Below are 24,393 nucleotides of genomic sequence, written 5' to 3'. Positions count from 1 at the left end.
AGGATGACAGGTTTGCAAACAGGGTTTCCTGCTACTTCTAGTTGCTTTTCACTCTTTGATGGCAATCCCACGGCAAAACTCAGCAGCAGATGTATTTCTGTACGTGATACAGGCGGTGTGGAAGTGAGGCTTCCTGAAGATCTTCACCTCTCACTGAAGAGAACTCATGCAATGAGCTTAGTCTGTGCTCTTTGGCATGTCAAAAGAAGGAAAACTTTATTATGGGTAATTCTGTAAAGAGTCATGTAAGAGAAGACAAAAATTTTAACCGCAGATGAATATACAGAGCATTTTTAGCTCCAGAAATCATCAGCCTAGGTTCTGTATGAGGAGGTATGAAATAGTCATTTAAAGCCTTGAAGAATGGCATGATGATGTTTAATTAAATGAACTTCTCAAGCACAACAGGGAAAAAAAAGCTTGTGCCACTGCTGCAGTCAAGCTAATGAGTAAACCCTGGGACATGATATTGGCATCACTGAGACTGTGTGTTGTTCAGTATTTTTGCCAGCATAAAAAAATGTGGTTTAGACAATGAGGAACCGTATGTGACTTTTTACACTGAATTCCTTTTTGTCCAAGACGTATTAAGTAGCAGATGAGCTCTCTTCCATTTTAGTCTTCTACAGTAGAGATTGTGTAAATCTTAGCCAGCATAAACCACAGCTTTTCAGGTTGTGAACCATTTATCAAAACATTTTTTCAAAATGGTATAAAATTGGTGATTAGCTTGGTTTGTGTTCTTGTTTTTTCTCTACTCTACTTTTCGTATCCCTAATGGAGAAATTGGGGTTCTAAATTTATTCTGCCTGCTGTTACCTGCATGTCACATTGAGGCAGAGAGCTCAGGTGCTGAAGTTCGTGTGTCTTTTTGTGGCCTTGGACTTGCTATCATGGAAGGTCTGTCTGCCACTCAGGCTAGGTAGATTTAGTGGTGGGCAACAGCACAGGGCTGAAGAAGTAGAGGTGTTTTATTGTTGCTGCAGTCTGGGCTGACAAGCAAGGCTCTGTCATGAGCTGTGGACTTCAGTTCTTGAATATGCTTTGCATTTTAAGGGTCTCTGTGTGGACTGTTAAAATTTCTGTTTGTTCTTCTACTGCCTGTCTTAGCAGAAAAGGATAAAAGCTTCCTGATTGGATTTCGGGCTCAGATCTTCCTATGAAGTCCAGCTGAGCAGATGGCAGATCACTTCCTTTTATCCTTTTTCTCAGGGCTCTGCAGCCATTTAAGACCCCATGTGAGGGTCCTGGTAGATCCTGCAAGGAGAGGGGAGTGAAGCTTGGTCAGTACCAGATTAGCAAACACAGTAAGATGGTATCAAATGTGTACAGCATTCAGAATGGGAAGTACAGTTTGAACAGACAAGGAATTCCTGCTATTCCTGTCAAGATTACAGTAGAGAAATGCTCAAACAGGATCTCCATAAGGAATGAAGGGATAGTCAGGGCAAGCTATTCTTGCTTACTGCCAGGGAGAGAGCATGGTTTTGCTGAAGGTAAAAGCAAGGAAGCAGGGACCTCTCCAGTGAAGAGCATGGTCCCACAGCACCTGAGCAAGGAGGGCAGAGCAGATCTGATGGCCAGGGTGAGTCGAGTCCTGTACTCTTCCGTGAAGTCTCTGTGATGGGGAGGAATGGAAGTCAAGCCAGGAAGCAGCTCAGCAGGTCAGTACCCCTGGATGCAGTTAGGTGCAGACATGCCTTGAACATAGCTCAGGCATGAGGGCTTGAGCAGCTCCCAAGCAAAGTGGAGAGGCTCTCCCAGCTCTTTCTCACCCAGCTTTTTCCTGGCTACCTTTTCCCAGGTTCCAGCTGTGCTGTATGGGAGCTGGCTTGAGCACAGCCAGCCAGACCCTGCTGGAGGAAGGAGGCTTCAGATCCCAATGGTGCACTTGGGACCCCTCTGTGTGCTCAGGAAGTTAGCCATGTGCTTGGACATAGCTCTTGCCCAAAACAAACTACAAAAGGCTCAGGAAGGTTTTGGAAGATTCCAGTAATGATCTCATCTGTCAGGGTATGGACATCCTCATTCTTGGTAAAACTGAGTTTTCTGAGCTTGGTCAGTGAAAATCAGACTGAACAAGGTAAATGGGGACAAACACACCAGATCCTCTCTGTTCTCCTTTTGTGTAACATAAGTTAGTCAGGTTTACCTACTTGTTTGCATAACTCAACTTCATGGAGAACATACCAAAACCTTGCTGGCTGACAAGAAGATCAATCAGTGGTATTTTTACTAAAAATCAGACTTTTAACTAATTAATCCTAGAGTACTGATTGCCACAAAAAAAAGCATTTCCATTTACGTAGTTGATGGTGTTGTGGTGATGACTTCTGTTGCCAAAGGCTGCCAAATCAAAGGTCTTTGTTCTAGCAGTTCTGTAATGAGTGTAGGAAACATTTCTTTTGTGCATGTGTTAAATTCAAGGCAAGGCATTGACAGAAATCACTGCTGGTTTGGTTTGTTGTCTCTATTTGCTAGAGACAATTTTCCTGAGATGTGTGTTATTAGGTGTTCTTTTGAACTTTGGAAGAAGCTGCTATGGGGATGGATGTCTCGTAGGTGCCTGTGTTAATGAATGAAATTTTGGGATAGGGGAATAAAATGGAGGCAGAGCAGCCTGTTTATTTAGCTGACTTAGTGCTGCAGAATGCCTGTGTTCCCATTTGTACTTCTCAGCAGTGTGCTACAAAAACTGATCCTTTGTCAGCCCTTTCTTAATCCCATTGTATTTGCTGATTTCCCCAGCCCTGCATTTTGATGGAAGCTAATCCCAGAATATCTGCATAGCTGGGTGTGAATCTTTTATCCTTGCATTCACGTTTCCTCTCGGATCCTCAGCCCTCCTTAATCACCCTGAGTCTTCAGGAGCAGCTCTAAGCTTTGTGTGTGGGGGGAAGCAGCTAGCCTGCCATGTGAGAATCAAGTGCTGCCTTCTGTCTTTCACACCTCTAAGCTACTGACTCATCATTTCATTCTCTATGCATACATATGCATAATGCACACATAATGCAGTTGAATTATTATCCTCGTGGAGACACATGCCATCAGACAGTGTCCTTTGAATTCACAGTTCTGTGCCCGTGTGTAGCAACAACCCACCGTGCTTAACATCAAGCATCTGGGTTGATCCAGTGTGGAAATTCCTAAGCCCATTGATCACTAGCTTCTGCATTACCCAGAGATAAGTTATGGATGAATCAGGAGTTCTAATTTGATTCTTACTCTTTTTTTCCCATCCATTCAATTTTCTTTAATCATTAACCAGCACTTTCTTTCCTGGAGGAAGGAAAGGAGGCTGGATACAATGCAGGCATGCAGATAAATGCTGGTGGGAACAATGCAGGAATGACTCCAGTTCTTGCTAACCAGACTCCTTTTCAGTTTGTTAAAGAAGTGTTTAACAGCCTCATTTGGGCAGAAAAGTCCTGTTCTGTCCTGGCTAGGAAGACTAGGACTAGTGCCTAAATCTGGCATAAGCTGATGCATCCCATTCCTCTTCGTCAGCAGAGTGTCTTGGATGGTGGGATTGGCAAGGTTCTCTGTATTCCTTATGGCAGCATAGCTTTAAGCTAATCTTTCTATACTCAGAACCTGTGCCAGTCTAAAAAGCTCCTTGAGATCTGCTTTTGGGCTGGTTTTGGTGGAAGGTGCACTTGAAGAGAGCCTGCAGGTGTAACAGGGGTTCTGTTTCCAAAAGGAGGGCCTGGCCTGGATGTGCTCCATCTCTTGTGGTCTGTACTAATGTGAAATGGGTTTTTATTTGAAGAATGTTTGATCTGTACTTAGATGGTTTGACTGTCAGCCTGGTCAAGATGAACTGTCCAAAATCCTAGTAGCATGTGTCTTAAAGGAGCTTTTATTTTCTCCTTGTTTGTTGCTTTCTTTTTTCTCCCAGGGTTTGGTTTAGAACCCCCAATGCACAATAAAATCCACTTGGCTTGCTTTGCAAGAGTTAGACTCCACAGGGAAATGTTTGTCACCACCTTTCTCCATCTCTTGGTAGAGGGATTAAATCACTTACCCTTTGGTCTTGGCTGCTAAGGACTATGAAATTAAGCCAATTAGTTAAATTAATCTTTAGCCAAGGTTTCTTGGACTTTTTTTAGGGGTACCATTAAATTTGGTTTATATGTACTGCTGTGAGGAGAGCTTAGCTGCATTGTTTGTGAGGAACTTGGCAGAGCTTTGAAAATGGTTGTCAAACCCCACAAGGTGAATTTGGGTTGTGAGGGACAGGAGTGGGTGGAGGAGAGCGAGAGGCAGTGTAACAGCAGAAGGATTTGTCAGAGGTGTCAGTAAAGGAGAAGAGTGATGCATGTAAAAAAGATGGAGTAGGGATAAAAACCCAAAGCATTTAAGGTGCAGAGACTGAGCAGGAGCAAGCAGCAAAACCCAGAGGGGAGGCCCAGCTGGATCTGTGTAACTAAGATATGAGGAAGAGGTAATGGTCTGAAACATCTGAATATGATGATCAAGGAGAGGGTGTGGAGGGAATGGGAAAACAGGCTAAGATGCAAGTGAATAATTGGAACTGCTGCAAAGAGACTGGTTTCCCCATGGTTAGAAAGTGCATTTGACATAATAATGAGAGGAAAAGATGTGAGTTACTTGTTTTTTAATTCTTTCAAGCCTACTGCAAATTTTATTGAGCAATGGCAAAGCCAAGCTTGATTTCTTTTTAACTCTCAGTATGAACAAAGTGAGGCAGTGGCAGCTCACAAATGTCAGTGCACCAGAGAAGCTGGAAATGGACAGCATGTAGATCTCCATCAGCCATAAAACATCACTGTTCTGAGATCTTGCTCAATGTGCTTTAATTGCTCTAAGTGAGGGGTTTGCTTCGATGTGTGAAGAGGCAACAGTTTCCTGATTTTCTTTAATTTCTTAGTAATTGATATTTCACTGGTGCTGGTGCATCTTTTTAAATAATTATGTATGATTTGTGGCAGAAATTCACCTATGCTTGGAACATGCTAAATGGCATTTCGGTTATGTGTGTGCTGATCTGCTTATTTAGCTGATCTGATTGCTCAAAATAAAGTTGGGGTTAATTCTTGTTTAGCACCAGTTTCAGTCATAACTGGATAGTGAAGCCTGGGGTGTAGGCAGACTGTTCAGAGTGAGGTAAGAGATGTGTCATCTTGGTTCATCCCTGGAGAACTGCAGAAGGGCTCGAGGCAATGCTGCCTTCCCTTTCTCTGGAGTTACAGCACACATGGTGCAAAGTGTTAGCATTGCCCTGCTGCTGAGCAGAAGGATATTTAGTTGGACTCTATGACCCTTGTGGGTCCCTTCCAGTTCAGAGTATTCTGTGGTACTGCACTTAAGCTGTGGCAGAGCTGACGTCTCTTCAGGGAGGTGAGGGATAAAGGAAAGGGACCTGAACTTCTGTCAAGAAAGACAACAGTTAGCTAGAATGTTGCGTGTGGAACTGGGAAGATGGTATGTTTTTTCTCTCCGTTCCAGTAACTCGATTTATTCTTCAAGAAGTGTTTGGACAATGCTCTCTGGCGCATGGTATGATTGTCAGGGATGTCCTGTGGAGGGCCAAGAGTTGGACTTCATGATCCTTGTGGGTCCCTTCCAGCTCCAAATATTCTCTGATTCTGTGATGTATTCTTAAGTCATTCTTCACCTCTGAAGTTACCATCCTGACTTGAATTTCTTCCCTTTTTTTTGGTAGGTTGATAGTGGTGACACTTGGATTGCTTTGACTCTTTCCTATTTGGTTTGATAATCCCATTTGCCTTCTGCAGTCCTTAATCTGCCATTATTGGGAAAGGTTAACCTTCTTTTGAAGCGTGTCAGGGAAGGTGGATTGAGTCAGGAGCCTTCATAATTCAAAAATAACTGGAGAGGTGATGATTAAGTGTGGGTATTCTGTGAACCTGAAAGATACTTACAGTAGTCTGCAGGCCATCTTAAGTTACTGAAGTCTGTGTGACAGTTTAGTGTGCTCAGATATTGCAGTGATGAGTGACCCAAGTGAAAACGTAGGTAGAAGAACAGAGAAGTTTGCTTAAATTGTGCAGCTGGGATTCTTTGCAGTGGAAATCCATCTCCAGCTCTGTCAAAGAAAACTCAAGTGACAGCAGGCAAGTCACCTAATCTCTTCTTTGAGTCACTTGCTGTGAAATGGGGGTAATACTTCTCCACCACGCCAGGCTGCCATGAGGTTCGGTTAATAAATATGTATGTGTAGCTGGATATTACAGCAGTGTGTCACAGAAAGCCTATAAAAATAGGTATAAATAGAAGCTCATTGCAAGTTGGCATTTGTTTACTCCTAAGTAAGCTTTGGTTTGAGGTGAATTCCTCTTTCATGTGGTCACGTGCCTGTTCTCACGTTCCGGCACGGACTTACGGCACTGCCGGTTTTGCGCTCGTAACCGGCACGAGCCGTGGAGCTCCGGCTGACCCCGAGTGGTGGATTCCTTGACCATGGTCCTGTATTACTATTTCCTCCGCTACAGGTGTACCAGTACTCGACCAGGAGAGACCGGAATGGACGTGACCAGCCGCTGCACACTTGGAGATCCCAACAAGCTGCCCGAAGGGGTGCCGCAGCCTGCTCGCATGCCCTACATCTCCGACAAGCACCCTCGGCAAACTCTGGAAGTCATCAATCTCCTCCGGAAGCACCGGGAGCTGTGCGATGTGGTGCTGGTAGTCGGCGCGAAGAAGATCTACGCCCACAGGGTGATTCTGTCAGCCTGCAGCCCGTACTTCCGAGCCATGTTCACCGGGGAGCTGGCCGAGTCTCGGCAGACGGAAGTAGTGATCAGAGACATCGATGAAAGGGCCATGGAACTGCTGATCGACTTTGCCTACACCTCCCAGATCACGGTAGAAGAGGGAAATGTCCAGACCTTGTTGCCAGCTGCTTGCCTTCTCCAGCTGGCTGAGATCCAGGAGGCCTGCTGCGAATTCCTTAAGAGACAGTTGGACCCTTCCAATTGCCTGGGCATCCGAGCTTTTGCTGACACTCACTCGTGCCGTGAGCTGCTGAGGATTGCTGACAAGTTCACACAGCATAACTTCCAGGAGGTAAGAAGCTAGTGTTCTGGACTTGTGATGCAGAATGTGTCAATGTGTCCTGTGAGGGCTTTGAGCCACTCTCACTTGGTGCTTCTTTCCAAATCCTGCCTTTACATCTGCTCTGTGCCCCTATAGTGATGGGTGCCAGATGTTAGGTGAGGAAGAAAGAGGGAAGAGGTGCTGATTGGGCTGTGTTGTACTGGTGGTTTTTATATGATCCACAGCATTTCTTCTCTGAAAGTTGTGTGGGGAGTGCTATGTGGAAGGCAAGGTCACAGGTGTAGTTGTATTTGGCATTGAATCTGACACGGTATGACCTAGCACTCCTCTTTCAGAAATGTTCTGAATTCTACATGATTGCAGGGGAGGCAGGTGTTAAAGTGAGGGCAACACATCAATAGAAGCAAAAAAATTGGTGTTGAGCTTTTGGATTGAAAAAATAGGCGTATGGGGGAGCATACAGCTGCCTCAGTGGACTCTTCAACTCCCTTGCTGTAGCAGAACTAGGGTTTTGCATCTATTATTCAGCAGAAGTTTGAAAGGAATTCAAATGTGTAATATTGTAGCTGACCTTTATAAGCTCAAGTCTCTCATTCTTTGTTAATTCTGCCTAGATGATTTTTTGGGAAAAAAAATGCCAGCAGCTGGTTCAGGGAAGGATCAGCATAATAATTAAGGATTCTGTGAGCAGTAGGCAGAGAAGAGTGGGTCTTTACTGAACTGTCACATCAAAATGCATAAAGGAGCCTAACTCTTTAAAGTAATATCTTTCCTGAGCCCTGGTTGGAAGGGCAAGAATTTGTGTGTGTTTTGGAAGCAGCTACTCTGTAGGAACATGCTCAGCATGCAGGTCTGGTCCCTTGCTAGAGAGATTCATCTCTTGCCACTTCCAGAAACTGCACTCTGCCACCCCTTGGGACAGGTAGCCTGCTGCAGAGAAATCTCTTCCCACCTGCTTCACAGGTAGATCCTTTCCAAAGGGAGTAACTCCAGTATCGATTCCTGATGCTAAATTAGTTTCCCCAGAGAAGCAGCAGTATACAAGGTGCTGTGAGTGATTGCAGCTTGCCATCTTTTTTCCTTTGACATGCAGGAGGCAGGTTGGAATTGTATTAATGTCAGTCAGGTAGTACTTAAAAATCTGAGCAGAAGCAAACAAAACAGAACGTGACTGCTGGACACAATGAAGACAATACTTCGTGTCTAATCGTAGGCACGACATCAGTTTATTCTAGAAGTTGCAATTAAATGCATGTTTTCTAACCAGATAGAATTTGCTGTTTAAGATGAGTTTGGTTTTTGCAGGCCTTGGTGATTTCCCAAACCTCTACATTTTAGCTGGCCATTTCACATTCTCTGTGCTTGCTCTGCACTTCTTTTCTTCTGCATTTGTTTTTAGGGAACAAGATGGTAACCAGATGGTCGTTTGTTTTCAGTGCTTGGTGGTTTTAATGGTTAGATCTTGTTATTACATGAGCAGACCATGCTTACAAGCCTCTAAATAACTTTATAACAGCTTTACAGTTCTGTTTGAAAATGTTTTAGCACTAATACATGCAGCTGGCTGTTCAGAGCTGCTTGCTATGGTCTCCTCTTTTGCAGTCCCATTCTGTCTTCCTTATCCCCGTTAAAGCACACAAAGGCAAAGGTTTTGGACTCATTAAAACACTCTTCCTCAGAGGTGATGTAAATTATAATTGACTTAGCTGAATCACAGCCTCTGGAAAACAATTTCTTAGATTAGAGCACTATTTCTTTGGCCTGGGCAGGTTTTGATGTCCCTTTCGGTGCCTCAGGAGTTTTGCAGCTCTTCAACCTTAATGATCACTTCTTCTGCTCCCAATGTTTCTGTTCCAGGGATGGAGGATTCTTAGATAACGGAACAGAGACACACTCAGGTAGTAAATTCAAAGTGATTTATTCCACCTGCATGTCTGTGTGCCCTTACAAAAAGGATATAAAGTCTACTACATTAAAAAGGGAAAAGTTAGGTCCCTAGCAATTAAGAGTACACACCGACCCCAAGAGTGATGAGATGAGTGGGCCAGTGCAGAGTCACATTCTGGGGGTGCAGACACAGGAGCTCAGCAGGAGTTCACACAGAGTCGACGTGGTCCTTGAGTTCTGGAGAGCCCCCTGAAGGTGTGTGTGGCCTCATAGATCAGAATTTTGCTGTGCCATCCTGATGTGACCAATACACAACAGGATGAGGTGGGTCTGAATTTCTGGGGCACCAACATGCCTGTGGTCACATAGGTTTTGTGGGTGGTCATCAGTCTCCTCTGGGGGTCGTTACTTCCTCTCCTTTCCTCATCATCACCTCTAAGTGTCCTTGGGGCTGTTTGGCAGTCAGTCAAGGCTCATTAACCTTTTGTTCTCCTTAGCTGAAGTTTTCTCACTGCTTACTCCTTCAGTCCCACAGGCCAACTGCACCTGCTTACTCCCTTCTCACTCCATTCCCACGGGAGAGCTGCAACTGCTAATTTTATATTCAGTTTGACATGGCCTGTTGCAGACCATCTCCATTTACAAGTGTCTTTGGACACAATTTCTCTGCAGACAATGTTAGTGGTGCTGCTTGTTGGGATTTTACTCTGCCAGTGTTCTCCATCTGGAGAGCAGATTGGTAATCCCTGGTGGAAGCGACGGACTTGGCTACGTAATCATCCTCCATTGTGGAGGCTGAGAACTGACTGAGAAATGTGCCTTCCTCTGCAGAGGCTGTGTGGTCATCGTTCCCCCAAGCTGACAGAACGAAACGTGAGATGGGAATTTCCTGGATGGCAATGTGAAATATTAAGCACCTAGGCATCAGGCCAACCCATGCAGTTACTTTGAATGCAGTTTGAATTGCTTCATGTCCTCTGCTGTGCTAACCTCTAGTTCTATTAATTTTTATGTGTATTGCTGCATTACATCATTAACTTCTTGGTAAAATGTTTTTCCATTGCCCCCAATTTAATTTGTTGCCTAAAAGCCCTAGTGAATCTTGTGCATGTGATGTGAAATGGGTCTATTAACAACTCTGCTGTACAAGAAAACCCTTTTTTTGGTTGGTCTCTTGACATCTGTGTGAAGGGGAAAATATACTTAAGGATGAACAACTTGTGCTTTTATCGACAGACAAAAAATTGCAGTTCATATTGTGTAGTCTGACATTTATTCTATCTGTTTGTAAAAGCAGTGATGTACATGAATACCTCAGAGGAAATGAAACCCATCCAATTCTTGTTCAGTAAGCAAGTCAGTCAAATAGACCATTAATATTAGTCAGGTAATTATGAGTGTCTTGATAATTAAGCCAAAATAAGCCAAAGCATTTAAAATAATTATTTGCTTTACTATGTAAACGAACAAGTTGCATAGTGGTAATAATTTGGTTTGCAGAAATGCTTCTAGTGCACTGAAGTTTGAGAGGCCAACAATGCGACTGGGGGTTTTGAGGGTGGAAGGGAGAGACTGGATGACCATCCTTAACTCATAGGTTTCTAGAGCTGCTGTTCTCAGAGTCTGAGGCTGCTTTTACAAACTGGCAGGGAACAGTGTAGCTCTAACTGGTCTTTGTAGGAGGCAGGGAGGCTATGGAAAAAAGCTGATAAGGATCTTTATTGACCAACCTAGTTCTTAGTCTAAAGCTGAGGCAGTGTGTGGGCCAACCTTGTCATGGCCCTTACTGCCCCTGATAGCCCATGGGATCTAAGACCCAAGTCTGGTAACTGTTCTTGTTGTCTTCTGTGTTCTTTTTCAACGATATTTTCTGTTGTCTGTAACTTGGCAGGTCTTGCCTATTTGTTCAGTGCTCTAAAGTGATTTCTTTAGGTAATTAGAAGGACTGCACAGCTGACTGCTGGTGAGATGATCGTGTCAGAGAATGTTTTTCTGTAATTTATGCAGCAAATCAGAAAATAAGTCACGGAATTTTAGTGTGGTCTCAAATGATAAGGACAAACCAATATTCAGTTATTTTCTGTCACTGAATCTCTCAGAGATTGCAAGTTACAGACTGGGAATGCTTTTAGGGAAGCCAGGCTGGCAGTTATCAATCCAACCATTTCTGCATTGTTTATTTTGACTTTTGCATCTTTCCCATGGACGTGGTGCCTGTGCAGGAGCAGTGGTTGTGTGTGAGCTCTCAGGGCAGTGTGACAGACTCACGTGTGCTCAGTGCTGTGCTGTGTGAGCAGTCCTCCAGCGGCAGCCAAAGCCTCCTGAGAAACTTGGTTGCTATCTTGGATGCTGAAGGAATTAATGTGTTTGCAGATTGTCAGTGGCTTGAATTTCACAAGAGATCAGTCCTTAGGGGCTTGGGAGGCTCCAATTCCCTCTTCAGTGCATCTCGACTTGTGCGTACTCCATGTATATATTTAGAGCAAATGAAAGAGGCAAGATCAAATGATTCCCTCGCCTGAAATATTCTCTGTTCTGCCACAAATCAGCATTCAGGCTTTCCATGTTCTCTGCAATGCCTCTGGTAACTTGTTTAAGACTTATTTTTGTGCTCTGCTTTGGTTTTCCTGTGAATCTCTCTACTCCAGTGCAGCTTTTCAGTCACGTATTTATCACGGTTTTATTTCTGCTCTCTGTATCAGACACAACAAACAGAATGATTTTAAAGAAGGGATTTATTTTTCCTAAATTTTGAAACCTGATCAGTGTGCTCTGTGGTTTAACCCTTTAAAAGTGTCCTACAAAAAAAACTTGATGTAAAATTCCCTTTCACTTGCATCCCCTTCTAAAAGTGTCTTTCTTGTGTTGGTAGTTCCTGACTGCAGTCTGCTCTGTGCAGAAACCCTTTGCTGTCAAAACTGATGGATATTTGGTGTTTTACTGGGTCAGCCCATGAAGTGCTGGAGTGGTGAATAGCTCTGGTGCTTTGGCCACTGTCCTGACTTTCTTCCTGTCTGCTCTGTGCAGAAACCCTTTGCTGTCAAAACTGATGGATATTTGGTGTTTTACTGGGTCAGCCCATGAAGTGCTGGAGTGGTGAATAGCTCTGGTGTTTTGGCCACTGTCCTGACTTCCTTCCTTTTTTTTTTGCTTTCCCTTTCCCAGGTAATGGAGAGTGAGGAGTTCATGCTGCTTCCTGCCAATCAGCTCATAGACATTATATCCAGTGACGAGTTAAATGTTCGCAGTGAAGAGCAGGTGTTCAATGCTGTGATGGCCTGGGTGAAATACAGCATTCAGGAAAGAAGACCCCAGCTGCCACAGGTAATCTTGAGCACAGTGACATTCCAGACTGCTTTATCCAGGGGAAGAGTAATGAGGGCTGATAGGGTGGTGCCACAGCAGTTCTGAGTGCACAGAGACACTGAAATTCTGACTCCCACCTGTGTTAGGTGGTGACTTGCACTCTCCCTTCATCTTGGCTCAAAGCTGCACTGGCTAGAGCCTTAAATAGGGACTTTGTTGAATTGTTTCCAGGTAGGACTTGCCAAACTAGCTCACTCCAGCAGTCTGTCCAGACAAACCTGCCTGCACTGCTTCGAGTGTCATATCAAAAACACCGTGGATAAGAAAAATCTTGTCTCAGTTTGCAGTGCATCCTTAAGCTTTGCTGTTTGATTTGTGCCTCAGCCCTCATGATGTTATACTGGAGCTTGTCAGAATGGTTTTGTTGGAATGTGATGCTTCATCTAAGCCAAGGCATTTCACAGAGCAGAACCCATTCTGACAAAGCTGTCAGCCCAAAGCCTCTGAAGTCTCAGGCTGGCTGATCAAAAGAGGTGAGCGTCTGCCTGCCTCAGTGTTTCTGCTTTGGAAATAGACATTAAATGCAACTTTATTTACTGGAAAGCTTTTGAAAATGGTTTTAAATAAACAAACCAAACCAGAAAAACCTGCTCTTCTCAAGGCAGATCTTAATCCTGTTATAACTGTTTGCCTCTGTCTATACCTGCTTGTTCATTTAAATTCTAAACCATTGTGAAAGGCATCTGATTTCTTCTTGTTCATTTACTCTGCAGTACCACTCACATTTTAGAGAGCTAAATGTTTGATAAAACTACCAACTAAATTAGTGTTCAGGTAGATGCATTGACATCTGTCATTCTTTTAAGGTTTCCAACCGTGACCTTGTTTTCAGCTGTTAATAGATCCAGTGGATTGTCCTCTTTCAAAGACTGATTTTCTGCTGGGCTTCTAAGTTGGTATATTGAAAAAGCAAAGGTGCTGTCAGATGAGCTGCATTTAACTAAAATGCCAAGGCTGGGATGTGTAAATGGCCATGTGCCAGTGGAATTATCAGGTCTTTTCAAAATTCATTAGCCACTGTGGAACAAGTCCATAGGAGGGCTATCAGGTTGGTTAGAGGGATGGAGCACCTCTCCTATGAGGAGAGGCTAACAGAATTGGGATTGTTCAGCCTGGAAAAGAGAAGGCTTTGGTGTGACCTAATCCCTGCCTGAAGGAAGCCTGCAAGAAAGATGGAGAGAAACTATTTACAAGGACGTGTAGTGACAGGATAAGGGGGAATGGCTCACACTGATAGAGGACAGGGTTAGATTAGATATTAGGAAGAATTTCTTCCCTGTGAGGGTGCTGAGGCACTGGAAGAGGTTCCCTAGAGAAGCTGTGAATGCCCCATTCCTGGAAGTGTTCCAGGCCAGGCTGGATGGAGCTCTGAATAACCTGACCTACTGGAAGATGTCCCTGCCCATGGCAGGAGGTTGGAACGAGATGTTCTTTAATGTCTCTTCCAACCCAGGCCATTCTATGATTCAGTTGTTTTCCATTTCATTTCTTGCATCTCTGTGGGTGTATGTGGTTCACCATTTATGCATTCTATGATTCAGTTGTTTTCCATTTGGTTTCTTGCATCTCTGTGGATGTATGTGGTTCACCATTTATATTCTGTTTTGTGTTTTAGGTCCTGCAGCATGTCCGTTTGCCACTGCTGAGTCCCAAGTTTCTTGTGGGTACAGTGGGTTCTTTCTGTTTTGTGTTTTAGGTCCTGCAGCATGTCCGTTTGCCACTGCTGAGTCCCAAGTTTCTTGTGGGTACAGTGGGTTCTGATCCTCTTATTAGATGAGGAATTAATGCCGGTAAATCTCCTCAGCCACTTACAGCCTTGGACTGTATTGTTCTCTGAAACTGTGCTCACTTGTCAGTGGTAAATGGGTGATACCTCACAATTTGTCTTTTGCAACTGGGAGGAGAAGAGATGCAAGAAAAAAAGTGTTTTCTAGTTCAGTAATAGTCAGTGTTGTACCCTAGAGGAGGTTTTACTCTTTCAAGTTATCAGTAAAAGAGCAAACTTTGAGTGTGCAGTTTGACTGTTGGTAAAAGACCTTTCAGTGTGTTGATTTCCATTTTGCCTTTTTTTTCCCCCCTCTAGTCATGGCCTTTCATTACAGCTTAGCTCTTCCATGGCTTTCTCAATAGGATTTAAAGTAGTTTTTCTATGTAAAATGACTGCACTTTGATAACTGAATTGGACTCTGGGATTAGAGTCTGCTCTTTCCCACAATGTTAATGCAAGGAATTTGTCATTTCCTCCTTTTGCAGTAGAAGTCTCATCTTTCTGGTTCTACAGAGTTCTGTATCATCTATACAGCACACAGTTTTTCATGTGCTTAATATAAAGGAGTTCAGGGGATAGGCTTAGCTGTTCTTTCCCTGAATAAACATTCATACCAGGGGAATTCCACCTTTGTAGAGGGAAGGAGGTCCTTTTTTTTTGTGGGGTTTTTTGTTTGTTGGTTTTTTTTGGTTTTTTTTTTTGATTCAAGGGTTTGAAATATTAGGATTAGTCCAAGTGGCAAATTATGAATGGATGGACAGTGTGAGCTGGCCAGAGCTGATGGAGACAAATATTCCTCCAAAGGGTACTATCTCCATCTGCTGGTTGTGTGTGTATCCTGTATTTGTGTGCTCTCCAGCTCCTGTTTTGTTCTGAGGCAAAACAGCTGGTTGTGAAGTTTTAGTTTAAGGCAGACTCGGGGTTTATTTCCTGCACAGAAAGCCTGACAAATCTCTTGTCATAGTTTATCAGTCTTTCTGTAGCAAGCAATACCTATTATTAACTCTGGCCAAATATTGGTACTGGTCTACTGCTGTCACTGTGTAAGTGGCTTGTAAACAAACAGTGAGCATTTAGGTGACAGTGTGTGTTTTAACTAGAGCTATTCATGCACTCATGTGATTTGGGAATACTTGAAGAGCCTGACTAGTGCAGGCTGCTCTTCCCATCCCTTCTGATTCGTACCTTCTCCTGAGACTAGTATCAGGGGAGCTTTGGGGATTCATATTTTCCTGTCTTGCACAGGGATCTAGTGGATGAAGCTAAAAACTATCTGCTGTTGCCCCAAGAGCGGCCACTGATGCAAGGACCAAGGACTCGACCACGCAAACCCATCCGCTGTGGAGAGGTGCTCTTTGCAGGTGTGTGTGGTGTCCAGAGGAGGCTGTGGAGATGGTGAAGGGCCTAGAGAGGAAGCTGTAGAGAAGGGGCTGAGTCACTTGGTCTGTTTAGCCTGGAGAAGAGGAGGCTGAGGGGAGACCTCATCACTGTCTACAACTTCCTCATGAGGGGAAGGGAAGGGACAGGCACTCATCTCTGCTTTCTGGTGTCCAATGACAGAGCCTGAGGGAATGGCATGAAGCTGTGTCAGGGGAGGTTTAGTCTGGATATTGGGAGAAGGTTCTTCCCCCAGAGGGTGGTTGAGCACTGGAACAGCAAGGGGAGGGGCTGAGTCACTTGGTCTGTTTAGCCTGGAGAAGAGGAGGCTGAGGGAAGACCTCATCACTGTCTACAACTTCCTCATGAGGGGAAGGGAAGGGACAGGCACTCATCTCTGCTTTCTGGTGTCCAATGACAGAGCCTGAGGGAATGGCATGAAGCTGTGTCAGGGGAGGTTTAGTCTGGATATTGGGAGAAGGTTCTTCCCCCAGAGGGTGGTTGAGCACTGGAACAGCTCCCCAGGGCAGTGATCACAGCCCCAAGCCTGACAGAGTTCTAGAAGCATTTGGACAATGCTCTCAAGCATGTGGTGTGATCCCTGGGGCTGTCCTGTTCAAGGCCAAGAGTTGGACATAGATCCTTGTGGGTGCCTTTCAATTCAGGATATTCTGTGAGTCTATGATTCTGTGTATTGCTCCTGCTTAGCCCAGGAGACTCCAGGCAGGATTTTTTGGTGGTGGTGTTTCCATAAGGTAAATCTTCACAACATATTTCTGAAGTCACCTGTGTATTAATATTGAGGTTTGACTTGCACTTTCTCACTTACATAGTTTCTTTGGTGCCATGAATGCCACAGTATTTCTAAACTTAATACTCTTGAAAATCACATTCTGTTTGCTAATTATAAACCTCAGGATGAGTGACTCAAGAGATGGGGCTACTAGGTTAAGGCATAGAGAGTCCAAAGGGGTTGTTTGTAGCAGGAGCACATGCAGGACATGAGCTGAGGGTGTTTTTTGACACTGTTGCTGTGTTTGGTTGCAGTGGGGGGCTGGTGTAGTGGGGATGCAATTTCCAGCGTGGAGCGCTACGACCCTCAGACCAACGAGTGGAGGATGGTGGCATCCATGAGCAAGAGGCGCTGTGGTGTTGGAGTCAGTGTTCTGGATGATCTCCTCTATGCTGTGGGAGGCCACGACGGTTCCTCTTACTTGAACAGTGTAGAAAGGTAGGTGTCCATAATGCCACTGTGCAGAATGTTAGCTCTGAGTGTTTAAACCCGGGTGCAGCCTCTTAAAAATGAGGTAATTTTCCTACCTCTGTTCTTGTCCTGCTGTAGACCCAAAATTTGTTATGTTATCTACATTTCCTTCTCCCTCACTCACCCCTGCAATGTTGTGTTGGTTCACTACTGAACTGGGACTTCATGCATAGCAAGCTGTGCATTGTTATCCCCAGCTTAGTGGGACAAGCCAAAGGCTTTGGTATAAGGAAGGAACTTCTAAGAGATGGGTCTGGGTATAATTGTTGGGAGTGATAATCCTGGTTAAGCTTCTTTACAATTGCTGGTTTGTTTTTAGCATTGTTGAGGAAGGTGAGGTTACAATAAAAATTTCTTAGCTGTTGAGAGAAAGATCCTGGAATTTTATTGTGGAGTGGCAACTAGAGAAATAAGGAACCTTGGCACTTAGACAGAGGAAGGAAAATAGGTCAGTTTTAGACCTGTGAAAGACTTATTCAAACAAGTTTTACCAAGCTTCCTGTTTCTGGGAGCTGCATATGGCAATTCCCATGCCTAAAAGCCACATGACTCAAGCACTCCTAGTGCTTTACATCTTGGCCCTGTAACAAATCCATTGAGCGATACAAATAATTTTCCTTCCTCCTCAAGCCTCCCCTTCTTCCCACTTATCTCCTTGCATACTCCTAGTTTCCCAGATCATGACTCTATGCTTACATGTCCCACATCCTGCACTTTCTTGCTATGCACCGTATTTGTCTCCTGATTCCCAAGTCCATCTGGTTCCTTCATCTTTTGTCTGGAAATGTGCATCCCAGTGCTGGCTGAGTTCCTGTGTGAACTGCAGAGGACACAGAGCAGAGCAACTCTGGCTGCTGCTCTTTGCACAGCAGCAAGTTACCACATGCCAGCCAGTCCCTGCTAACCTGCACTCTCAGGAACCTGAACCTTTGATCTTCAGCTTGAATCATCTCAAGCTGCAGTTTGAACATCTCTGGAATAACATGTACTGGATGCATTATATCACTTCAGGGGTTTATCCAACTTACAAAGAGCTGTGTTGCAGTTTAAGCTCAAGCTAGGCAAGTTTCACTGCCTTAGTAGGTCTCAAACATGGGAGAGTCTGAAGCATACAGGTAATTTGTGCTGTTTGATGTGTTTTTCCAGGTATGATCCAAAGACCAATCAGTGGAGCAGTGATGTGGCCCCCACCAGCACCTGCAGGACCAGTGTTGGAGTAGCAGTTCTGGGAGGCTACCTCTATGCTGTGGGTGGTCAGGACGGTGTCTCTTGTCTCAACATTGTGGAAAGGTACTTTTTAATTACCAAAAAAAAGAGGGTACAGGGAAAAGAGGGTCTTTTTAGAAGGTGCAGTTGATGTAGATGAGCTGGAGAGGAGGTAAGAACTATACAGATTTCCAGAGATTTTTGTATTTGGAGGGAATAAAGTTAGTCTGCCTGCCCTTTTGTGAAGAAGTCAACACTTCACTAAGCTCTGGTGTTTATTCTTTTGCCAGGTATGATCCCAAAGAAAACAAATGGACTCGAGTGGCTTCCATGAGCACTAGGCGCCTGGGAGTTGCAGTGGCTGTGCTAGGAGGCTTCCTGTATGCTGTGGGAGGCTCTGATGGAACTTCTCCTCTCAACACTGGTATGCCTTCTGCTATGCCTTAATTCCAGTCAGCACGTGTCCTTGTTGTCCTTAGTGTCCCCAGGTATCTGTTGAATATCTTAGTGGTCAGTTTGAGGTGGGTTTTTTTCTTTAAATATTGCTTTGCCCTACAGTAATTCACTCTCCAGGCTTGTGAGCCCCTGTGGCCTGGTTGTGTGTCAATTTTTCTTTCTCAGTGCAGCATTTGGCAGTGTGTGTTGTGAATGCAATGCTTTGATCATTTGCATAGCAGTTGCAAGCACATCTCTTTTATTTTTTTTTCCTCCCTGCAGCAGCCCTTTTTCTGCTGTAGGAAGGAAGGTGCCCAAGGTAAAACTACTGCAAGATGGCAATGCAGGTCAGTTTGTAGCATTGCCAGCTCCCTCTTGAGTGAAGATCTGAATGCAGTTGATTGTGTAGGGCTGGAGACAGGAGAAATAACAGCAAATGTTCCTCCATGGAAGAAAAGAGATAACAAACTGGTTCATCATATTTTTGATGTGTTGGAAATTGTAGTGTCTTGACAGCAGGACTTTGGATGTGGGTTTAAAAGTGCTAACCCCCATTGCCTGCCAACCCTCTTGCCCAAAGATGTGTCGTTTCCTCCGCAGTGGAACGCTACAACCCCCAGGAGAATCGCTGGCACACGATCGCTCCCATGGGGACAAGGAGGAAACACTTGGGCTGTGCAGTGTACCAGGACATGATCTATGCTGTGGGAGGCAGAGATGATACAACAGAGCTCAGTAGTGCTGAGAGATACAACCCTCGAACCAACCAGTGGTCTCCAGTTGTGGCCATGACGTCGCGCCGGAGTGGAGTGAGTTTGGCTTGGTTTGCTCACACGTAATCACATGGTGAGAGGACAGGGTAGAGTGTTAGTCATCTTGTGAGGCTTTTCTGCTGTGTCTTCACCTCTTTTCTGTAAGGGGAAAAGTTTGCAAAAAGCTCTCTAGCAAGACTAGAGAATGAAGTGGCAGTCATGTCTTGTCATGGACAGCTGTTTAACACATTTGAGAATGGGAAAATGGAGACATTTGAAGGTCTTTTTAAACATTTTCAGTCACTTATATAGGGTCGAGTACTTAGGCCTGAAACAGGAGTTTTTAGGTTTTCACTTGGTGACATAGCCATACTTGGTATGAGATACTATTAAAAAACACTATCAAAATTAGTACTTGAGTCTCTCTGGATGAACTAGGAGGTGAAAATACCCACTTGCCCAGAGGAAGAAGCTGGGTAAGCATGTGTTTAGACACCAACTCCAGCCTTCCAAGTCTCTTCATTGCCTTGAGATATGTGTGGGAACAGGGTTTCTGGGCTTTCACTTAGCATGGTGCTTCTCTCCACCAAATCCTGTGAGTATGGGGAGTGACAGCATGTTCTTACCAGCTGCTAATCATGGTGCTTTCCTCCACTTGCCCAGAGGAAGAAGCTGGGTAAGCATGTGTTTAGACACCAACTCCAGCCTTCCAAGTCTCTTCATTGCCTTGAGATATGTGTGGGAACAGGGTTTCTGGGCTTTCACTTAGCATGGTGCTTCTCTCCACCAAATCCTGTGAGTATGGGGAGTGACAGCATGTTCTTACCAGCTGCTAATCATGGTGCTTTCCTTAGACTGCATATGGGGAGTGACAGCATGTTCTTACCAACTGCTAATCACGGTGCTTTCCGTAGACTTGTGGGCAAGAGATTAACACAGTGTTTTAAGCAGTCATCATGTTTGGGCAGAAGCAAATGTGATGAATATTTATCATTGGATATTGGATTATGTAGTAAAAAGTAGATTCATTCTATCTGTATGTTAGTATTTCAGTGTCTGGTGAGGCAAGTATGAATCATAATTTGAGCAACTACTGTTTTTGGAGGCAGAGGACATGTATTTAATTCTGCCCTCAAAGCATATAGTACACTATCCAACACTGTTGTAGTTACTGATCAGGCATTGACTTTTTATCAGCTGCTTCTATATTTGCTTTCTGTAGAAACTGCTAAACAGAAGCGTCTGTACCTGCAGCCCTCCTGAGTCTTCTCACTTCTCAAAACAAGGACCATTTTACATTGTGTTCCTGCTCATTCTCTGTCACACTACATGTTTTCCACTGGAAGTGATCATCTATTGACATTTCAGTGATTTTGTGCTTCTGCAGAAAGGCAAAACAGAAAGGCTGGAGGCCAAGGTGCTTACAGATGGGCCAAGCCCCAACCTGAGATGTTTGGGACCTGTGGTTCTGCTGGTTTAAGCAAGTGTTCCAGGCTGTGGGCTGGTAGATAATCTGATGCATACATGTCACACTTGGGGAAGAATTTCAGTCCAGAACATAAGTTTTGGCTGGCAAAGAAAGGCTTAGATTCTCATCCATCCATTATTATTCAAATGCTGGCAAAGAAAGGCTTAGATTCTCATGTATCTATTATTATTCAAACGGTTGTAGTTCTTGTAGCTGGCAATAAGGGGTACCTTCTGCTTTTTCTTTGAGAGATTCTCTATTTTGAGATAAATACTCAACTTTCCATGTCTCATTTTTTAGGGTATTTTATTTGTGCCGCCCCCAAATGAAAAACCCCCGACCTTTTACTGCAGACTGCTCATTTTTTAGGGTATTTTATTTGTGCCACCCCCAAATGAAAAAACCCCGACCTTTTACTGCAGACTGTCTTTCCCCAAACATGGTTATTAAATCCTTCTATTGATATTTTCATTTTAACCCTCCTTTTGAAGATGTGCCAGCTAAGTAGCTGCCCTGTGATGGCTGTTTTGCAGGTTGGCCTTGCTGTGGTGAATGGACAGCTGATGGCAGTGGGAGGTTTCGATGGCACAACGTACTTGAAGACCATTGAGGTGTTTGATCCAGATGCTAACACATGGAGGTAACTGTTGAGTTTGTGAAACAATCCAGTAGTGAAATCCAGCTGGACCTGCTGCCTCCCAGCTGGAGCTGTCCCAAGAGTCAGACACCACAGTGAGAGAGCCAGCACGAGGCTCACGTTGTGGCTCTTGGCTTGAATGAAGGTGTAAGAAAGAGTCACATTCAGAAATATCCCAATGTGCCATTTACCTACAGAGTCTCCATGTCTTTGTAGCAGCTGAGAAACATTTCGTTGCAGGTTTCTGCTTGAGTTCCAACCATTGACTCAATCTGAAGTAGAATTGCAGTGAGTTTTCTATAGTTTTCCCACCTGAGGCCCCAATATATTTAGCCAACACCTATTGAATAAAATCTCGTTGCATCTTTTGCAGATAGGAAACTGGTGTATAAACAGGTTATTGAGACACGGAGTAGTAGCAAGCAAGGGGTCAGACCAAAACCAAGTTTGTTTTTAAGTGCTGCTTTTGAACATAACAAAAATGGACCACACTGGGAGAGGGATGTCCCTGCTGTTTGTTTTGGGCTGAGTCTCTTCTGCTTCCCAATAAAACTTGCCCTTAGCAGAAGGAGCTTACAGTCACCACGTGAAATTCAGGCTACTAATTTATTGCTTTCAAGCTGAGGCTGTGATTTCTAGCTCCTTTTGGAGGAGCTGAAGCAGAACAAGCATATGATGTTCTTCCCCTTTAAATCTGCAAGGCAGTAATTAGAATTCCATCTGATGTACAAGCTGAGAAAAATAATGTGGAATTGCTGATCCAAAATATGTATGGAGCGGAAGAGAAATAGGAAAAATAGACTTTCTAGTCATAACTACACTTGAAAGCAATTACTTGTGTATTTATTCCCAAATCTAATTAGCATACAGTTTCTAGCTCCTATGGGTGTTCTTGCTGCTGTAGTAATCTGGCAGGGGTGGGGAATAGGAAGAAATGGATGTCCTTATTCCTACTAGTAATAGTAGTAGATTAACCCTTTCCTCCTGAGAGAGGCTGTCACAAGCAGCAGGGGAGGGATTTCCCCTTGTTTGTTGAGCCATGGACAGTGTCTTTTTGAACTGATGAGAAAAAGAGTTGAGTAGAGAGTAGTATATACTTCAGATTCCTTAGCTGAATGGTTTCAGCTACTCCCAGTGACAGTGAGAGTCACGGGGTGTCTAGACTTAGGAGTTACTGCCTGAGCAGGCACTCACAGAGCTTTGGGAGGTTGCTCAAAGTATCAGCTTGTGGGTTTTTTATCTACTGAATTCAATATAACTGATCAACATCTGTGGCCTTCTCTTTCTTTTATTTGCTGAACTTCTTTTCCTAGGAAGATATTTTTGTCTAGCTTGACTGAGAAATGCCTCTGACGTGATTTGGCTTTAACAAACTGCCTTAGTAGGAGTTGTTTGGAGAACTTGCTTCTCCTGTTTCTGCCAGCAGACTCCAGTGGCACAAAGGGGGTATGCAGCTGAAGTGAGTAGGATGCTGGAGTCTGTAGGGATCAGACAGCCATATGAAATGCTGCAGGCACCATTTCAGTAAACAGATGGTGCTTGGGATGTGTTATATCTTGGTCGGATCAGCTGAATTTAGGGTATTAGAAATATAAAAGAAATGAGTTGAATTGTGAGGAGCAAACCTAGTCTTGCTCCTGCCTTACTCAAAATGTAGCCCAAGGTCAGGTAGGGCCTACAGAGTTCCTGGAGGTGTTTAAGGGGCATGTAGGTCTGGGTGATATGGTTTAGGAGTTACAGTGGTAGTAGTAGGTGGACAGTTGGAACTGATGATCTTAAAGGTCTCTTCCAACCTTGATGATTCTATGATTCTTTTTTATCTTGCACATTCATACAGGGAGAAAGCTCCTTGCTCGAGTAACAGAAATCTGGTGTCAAAAGGAGAAGCAGTTTCTGTTTTGAGAGAGAAAGGCATCTGTTCACCTTGGAATTGTATGAGGTGACTACTACCCAACTCCTTCACAGTCCACTTTTAAACAGGCATTAACCACAGTCTAATTGTGCTCACAAGGGCTGGTTCAGCCTTTCCCATGGTAGCTCCAAATTGTGCTGGCTCCCATGGGGGCTGCATGAAGGATCTGGACTGGTGTGAGCCCTGAAACCTTGTCTTTGCAGGTTGTACGGAGGGATGAACTATCGGCGGCTGGGAGGAGGCGTAGGTGTTATCAAAATGACACACTGTGAATCCCATATATGGTAAGCATCGAGCGGGAGGGAGTCCCCCTGGTCCTCATCCCTAGAAAAACTGAAGAGACTTGTTGACACTGGACCTCTTTGCAGCTCTAGTTTGCACGGTCTAGCTCCAATGTAACTCTTTGCCGGTGACTCTTTCTATGGAATTATAAAAATGACTTCTGTGAGAGTGTGCCCAACGGGAGACCACGTTGTCAGACTCCAGGGAACCACTGGACAAAAGTAGAAGTGTTGCTTATGTCCGTATTTTTTCTAAATAGTCTACATTTTTTGAAAAAAAACAAACAAAAAACCAAACTGTAACAGTTATTGTAGCGTAAAGATGCTGACGTAGAGACTACACTGATGTAGAGACTACATGCTGTACTGGGAGTCTGGCAAGGAGGAGGGTTTCCTGCTTCCCCTCCTGCTGTGTGAGCAGTGGCTGTGGCAGCTGTTTAGTGGGTGAAAGAGAAAAAAGTGATACAGAAAACATTGCTTTTGCCTTATTTACAGAGAGCTTCAAAAAAAAAAAGTACTTGACCTGCAAGGTGCCACCTTTGCACAGAAGCTTTTCTGTGCACAGAGTATATTTATTTTTTCATTTAATTTGTATCATGTATTTTCTTTGTATCACTCACAGAGACAATTCCAGCTTTTTATATACATATATATGTGTGCATATATATATATGTATGTATATGTGTGTGTGCAACTTGCATTTTGACCAGCTGGTGGTTAGGGCAGGGCCATGTCCCATCAGCTGTTGTGGTTCCAACCCTTGTGGTATAATTTAGGGTCTCTTAGAGTGCAGGAGAGCAGTGAGGATGGGTGCCCTGTGACTATCTTTTCAGTCTTGCTGGAGGCAAGAAGTAGAACTGGAAACTCTCATCTATTGACTGAATCAATGAAGTGCCCAAAAAGGGTGAGAGAGAAAAGGATTTCAAACGATGCCTTTTTACTGTACAGTGTATGGTACAAAAGTTCAGCTTTTGTCTCTCCTCTCCCCTGTATGTGAAC

General features: G+C 44.1%; 1 protein-coding gene across 1 annotated transcript in view; it reads left to right on the top strand.

The window, feature by feature from the left end:
* KLHL20 (kelch-like family member 20) overlaps positions 1–24,393 on the top strand; it is a 25,015-nt gene extending 622 nt beyond the window's left edge. The window contains 10 exon segments of the mRNA XM_009079360.1: positions 6,477–7,050; positions 12,094–12,252; positions 13,991–14,119; positions 15,306–15,423; positions 16,487–16,670; positions 17,850–17,993; positions 18,200–18,333; positions 18,945–19,153; positions 21,098–21,204; positions 23,317–24,393. Of these exon segments, the coding sequence (XP_009077608.1) occupies positions 6,477–7,050; positions 12,094–12,252; positions 13,991–14,119; positions 15,306–15,423; positions 16,487–16,670; positions 17,850–17,993; positions 18,200–18,333; positions 18,945–19,153; positions 21,098–21,204; positions 23,317–23,401 (1,843 nt within the window). The 3' untranslated portion in view covers positions 23,402–24,393.

This window comes from Acanthisitta chloris, unplaced genomic scaffold (assembly GCF_000695815.1).
Source record: "Acanthisitta chloris isolate BGI_N310 unplaced genomic scaffold, ASM69581v1 scaffold17387, whole genome shotgun sequence".
Lineage (NCBI taxonomy): Eukaryota > Metazoa > Chordata > Aves > Passeriformes > Acanthisittidae > Acanthisitta > Acanthisitta chloris.
The sequence above is the reverse complement of the archived record's forward strand: the minus strand, read 5'-3'. Positions and strand labels throughout refer to the sequence as shown.